Here is a 4963-nt window from a genome sequence, read left to right as displayed (position 1 = left end):
ATTAAATTTTGTTGTTTGTCTTCATATCCGATTGTGCAGTACAAGCATCTCAGCCATCCATTGCTGCTACAGTTGGTTCTGCTGGGTTGACCATCTGATTTTGTTTATTTTCCCGTGAGTTTTTATTTCTTTACCCCCCCAATTAGTCCTCCCAATGCAAAAATCTAAGGTCTTTAATATTAAAAAAACAAGAACTGAGAACGAGATCGACAGGTGGTGTAGAGGAAGAGTAAAAGAGAGGGCGCACGCACTTTCTCCTGTCGCACTCATCCTCTTAATACCATCTCGAAACAGTGGCCTCATTCCTCCCAGATCAGAAAAAGCTCCAAAAATCACTCCTTTTTTTCCGGCAACTGAAATCACCAATGTCCGGCCACTGACCACTGCGACCATCGCAAGGTTTCAAAATCTAACGCTCAATGGATCTATTCCCAGCTCCAATCTCCATTTCCTCTACTCTCTGCAACGCCGAGATTTCCGCCTCCTCGCACGCCATCACAGGTGGCGAAAGCTCCACAAAAGAATGGACAACTGAAATCAACACAATCGCCAATCACACCCCGCTCCCTCTGCTCTTCGCCGCTGAGAAAGAGTACTTACTCAGCTCCGACTATCTTCACCGCTCCCACGACTGCATTGCTCGCCGGGACTCCATCAACTGGATGCTCAAGGCATTCCTTATCCCACTAAAAATCGAATTTTTCATAGATTTAAACTGGAAAGCTTTCTTGTCCCAATACTTTCTGGATCCTAATAACTTTGTCCGTACTACTCTGTTTCTCTCAAGCAGGTGATCGAATTCTATAAGTTTAATCCAGTCACCGCCTACCGCTCCGTTGACTACCTCGACCGCTTCCTCTCAGCCAATTCTCTTCCGGTAGTTGTGCATCCAACCATCGACATATCATGTCCCCTTCTTTGATTTGATTATTTATGTGATCTGATTTGTGTTCTTCCGAGTTAAATGAAGGTAACCGAGGGGAAAAATGGAAAGAAACAATCCGGCGGCGGATGGCCGAAGCAACTATTATCTGTAGCTTGCCTCTCAATTGCGGCCAAGATGGAGGAGACTCACGTGCCCGTGCTTCTCGATCTCCAGATTTTGGACTCAAAGTATGTGTTTGAACCCAGAACCATCTGCCGCATGGAGCTGCTCATCCTGACGGTGCTTACATGGCGAATGCGTGCCGTCACGCCGTTTGATTTCCTTCCTTACTTAGCAGCTTCCGTTCTTCCCGTCGACTCCACTGCAATTTTGTCCAGGGCCACCAATCTCATTATCAGTTCCCGCCGTGGTAAATATTCAATCTTTTACCTCGTTTCGATGCTTTTGTTAGATTTTACTACCTGTCGCTTCATTTGACAATCTTTAGATTCCTTGGAAGCAGTTGTGGATTTCCTCAGATTCCGGCCGTCCACCATTGCCGCGGCGGCGATGCTGTGTGCTTCTGTGAAAATCGCCGCTCCTTCGGCCTCTGACAACGCCGTTTGTTTCAGCTACTTCAGCGAGTGGAACAACAAGGTAATTTCCGACGACAATCGCCTATTAAAAAATGATTTTTTTTCAATAACCTCCCAAGGCGGATTTTTGGGGCAAAAACCGACAAAGATTTCAATTTTATATTATTTTCTCAAACGGCTCGTATTTTTTGGATGCAGGACGTGGTGGGGGAGTGTCGGCAGCTGATGGAAGAATATCTCATCGACGCGTGTCCATCTGAGTCACCCCCCTCACATAGCCCCGTCGGCACTGTCACCGCCGCGGCGCGCATCAGCTGCAACGTCGAGAAGTCTTCCGCCGGGGTCGTCAAAGCCGAACCTCCGTCGCTCAAGCGTCGGCGACTGGTCGACGGCGAGTGTGGTTGATGTTCCCAAAATACTTTTCAGATGAGTTTGAAGATATGAAAGCGGCACCTTCTCTGCTGTTGTACTTCGCGACTCAGTTACTAAGTTAGTACAATTTATCCACCCGGAGTTTTGTTCTCATCTATCGTTTTAAATAAATTCTTTAATGAGTGAAGGCTAATCATGTATATAATTATTCCATGCAATCGGGAGAGGAATCAGAGCACAACACATCTCTCATTTATCGTGTACTGCAACTGTATCTGATATGTACTAGGTGACGTGACATGCTCTGATTTGCCTCTGGACAATCTAATATCCATGCATAATAATTTCTCATAGTTAGACTGTCCGAGCTTTATGGTTTAAATAATCGGGCTAGAATTGCTATCTTCCATTACCATAGTTGCTCCATATTCTTTACATAGGGAGATAGAAGTTGTTCCAATTTCCTTTACTATTGTTTGTTCTATTATATATTAAATTTGTCTTTCCACTTCTTCCACCCCAAAAATTTTTATCACAAGACAAAATCCTTCACTCCACTCAAGAATTGTCCTCAGCCACAAAAAAATGGTGTAAATTTTCTTATTCTTGTACAAGCATAAAATAAAAATGTCAATTTAATGAACATTTTTATCACATATAAAGAAATTCTAAGAATTTTATGATCATCTCAGTACTACTTCTATATAGGTTATCAGAGTACTACTCTAATTATTTGTTCATAATATTCATTGAAAATACTATATTACTCAATATTTATAGTTTTAACTAACTTAAACTCATAAGATTAGAGCCTAAAATATCTTCATTAGGGTAAGTTGATCATTTATAGCCTACATGTTACCAAATGACTCATAACTCATCTTAAGTGTAAAGTCTTTGTACTAAAGGATGCAACAATTTGCAATTTAAAAGATAGAAAGTCTCAAACATCTCTTAATATAAGACTAGAAATATTCCTCTAGTAAGAATGTAAGAGACTTTTGGGAGCTATCTTCAACTTCAATATTGTTCTTCTGAGATCTACTAAGTTATTATTATGTAAATTTTGTAATTTCATCGATGATCTTCTAATTGCACTCTATATTTAATAATCAATAAGTGCTTTTCAATCTCTTTCTTCATGGTGAATATAAGCAATAAAATTGAATTACTGAAATTCTAATATTTTTTGTGTTCTTACTGTAGCTATTTATTTCCCAATCTAAACTTAAAAAGTAGCTCTAGTTATAATTCCTATTTCTCTTACTATGTTGGTTTCGGTTTCTCCTTTGAAGGATGACAAGATTGTGGCGCCTAATCCTAATATTTGTGAGGTTGATGAACCTCACAATTGCTTAACTAATATGGTAGTTTGTACTAGTGATATTCTTGTTCCTATTGGAGACATAAATGAGGGTGTTTTTCCTCTGTCTGCTGATTCTAGAGATGTCTCTCCTACGGGTAATGGGTCAAGGGGTGATCGTTTTTCGGAGGGCTGGATTCTTTTTATGCTTGGTGTATTTGGGTGGAGTCTGATGGTGTTAGGGGACATTTGGTGGATATTCCTCTAACTGTTGCCTTTAGTATTAGCTTGTTGGCTCATCTTGCCAGTGGTAGCACTTTGGAGCAATGTGATTGATTAGATCTTAATGAGGATTTTTATTCAGACAGTGAGGAGGAGACGAATGAGTTAGCTATCTGTGCTCTTCTAATTGCAGATGATGACTTTCTTAAAAAGAATGGTAGTCTAGAAATAGTAAGGCCAAAAAGAAATGATTTTTCCTGTGGGTTTTTGACTGGCTTTGGCTTTGTTGGTTATTTTGGATTTGCTTTAAGTGTGGCACAGATTTGGGGTATGGACAATGATGAAGCAGGTTTTTTGCATGAGTCCGCTAGACCAAGCGACTGCGCAAATTTGGACTTCGGAGTTCGAACGGAGTCCGGGTCTGGCAGTCCGCGGGACCGCACCGCACGTCCCGAACGGAGTCCGCGGGACCGAGCGACGCAGCACAAGCGTGCGGACGGAGTCCGCGGGAAGTCGCAGCAGCGGGCGACGGCGCGAGCAAGAGACCGCGCGAGCATGACGACGTCTCGAGTGCGAGCGGAAATCAGGATGGACTCGATTTTCGGGTCAGTATCGGGTTGATTTCGGGTTTTCGGGTCAACCCGAACCCAACCCGTTTTTGAAATGGGTCAAAAAATCTTAATCCGAACTCGACCCGTTTGCTAAACGGGTCAATCCGAACCCGAATTTTTCCGGATCGGGTCAAAAATTGACACCCCTAACTTGAAGCAATACAACGTATTTCTTAAGTCAAGAAAATTCTAAAAATAATATGACCTAGCATATGGGGTCGCATTTTAATGAAACTTAGTATCAATCTTAAGGTAATCTCTCTTATATGGAGGAACACTAACGGAAAATAAGTGATTTGTGATAGATTTGTGATGAGCTTTGGGACGGAATAATTCTATGACAAAAGTGCGGCAGATATTTTCGTTGCAAATTTTGTGACGGTATTGCGGCGGATTTACAGCGGAGAATCCATCACAAATAAATTTATCTAAACCGGCCCAAACCCTTATTTCATTCGCTCATTCATTCTATATTTGCTCCGTGCTTGTGTCTTCAATTTCAATTCCCTCGCCTCTCCTCGCCATGCTCTCCTTCGACGACGTACTCTCACGGTCGCCTCCTTCGACGACGTTCGAAGAATGTTATCTTACCTCCTTCGTCAGTTCCAGTCACTTCCTTCGGCAACGTTCCTTCAACGTTCATTCGACGAACGTTTCTTCGACTCCTAGTCGTTGCCTGACCTCCGATTTGCTGGACGTCGTCTCCTTCCACGACATTCTTCCTTTAGCAACCGATCCCTTCTGTAAACCAAGGTAATCTTACTTCATTAGAGTAGTCTATTGTCCATAGTTTAGGGTTAATTATTCATAGTTTAGAATTTTTTATGTGATGAAACCTATAATACTTCATGTGTAGAATGTTGGCCATTAAAGGAGAAGCCCAAAAATTAGTTTAAGGGTCTATTTGGCAATAGGATTTATGCCCGATTTGAGCAGGATCTATGGCGCCGTTGAAAGTTATGGCGAAATAAATCCTCCGTCTCATCATTGGTAA

General features: G+C 42.0%; 1 protein-coding gene across 2 annotated transcripts; it reads left to right on the top strand.

Annotated features, from left to right (window-relative positions):
- The first annotated feature begins 220 nt into the window (after positions 1-220).
- On the top strand, positions 221-2173 carry LOC110096387 (cyclin-D1-2-like). Of its 2 annotated transcripts, none has more exons than XM_028699285.1 (4): positions 221-877; positions 971-1295; positions 1389-1522; positions 1660-2173. In XM_028699285.1, exons 2-4 carry the CDS (start codon positions 1061-1063, stop codon positions 1864-1866), a joined length of 576 nt encoding a protein of 191 aa, XP_028555118.1. In that variant the 5' UTR covers positions 221-877; positions 971-1060; the 3' UTR covers positions 1867-2173. The 2 variants fall into 2 exon arrangements, with proteins under 2 accessions (XP_028555118.1, XP_028555117.1); XM_028699284.1 differs by having other exon boundaries at positions 1374-1522.
- The last annotated feature ends 2790 nt before the right edge of the window (positions 2174-4963 follow it).

The sequence above is a fragment of the Dendrobium catenatum genome, unplaced genomic scaffold, assembly GCF_001605985.2.
Source record: "Dendrobium catenatum unplaced genomic scaffold, ASM160598v2 fragScaff_scaffold_1228, whole genome shotgun sequence".
Classification (NCBI taxonomy): domain Eukaryota; kingdom Viridiplantae; phylum Streptophyta; class Magnoliopsida; order Asparagales; family Orchidaceae; genus Dendrobium; species Dendrobium catenatum.
Note: the sequence above shows the minus strand (reverse complement) of the source record. Positions and strands in the feature narration are given on the sequence as shown.

Excerpts from the sequence above, each read along its gene's own strand:
- LOC110096387 (XM_028699284.1), top strand. The coding sequence starts at position 1,061 with ATGGAGGAGACTCACGTGCCCGTGCTTCTCGATCTCCAGATTTTGGAC. Across the intron at positions 1,296-1,373 it reads CATTATCAGTTCCCGCCGTG|ATTCCTTGGAAGCAGTTGTG; the intron begins GTAAATATTCAA and ends GACAATCTTTAG. Across the intron at positions 1,523-1,659 it reads TCAGCGAGTGGAACAACAAG|GACGTGGTGGGGGAGTGTCG; the intron begins GTAATTTCCGAC and ends TTTTGGATGCAG.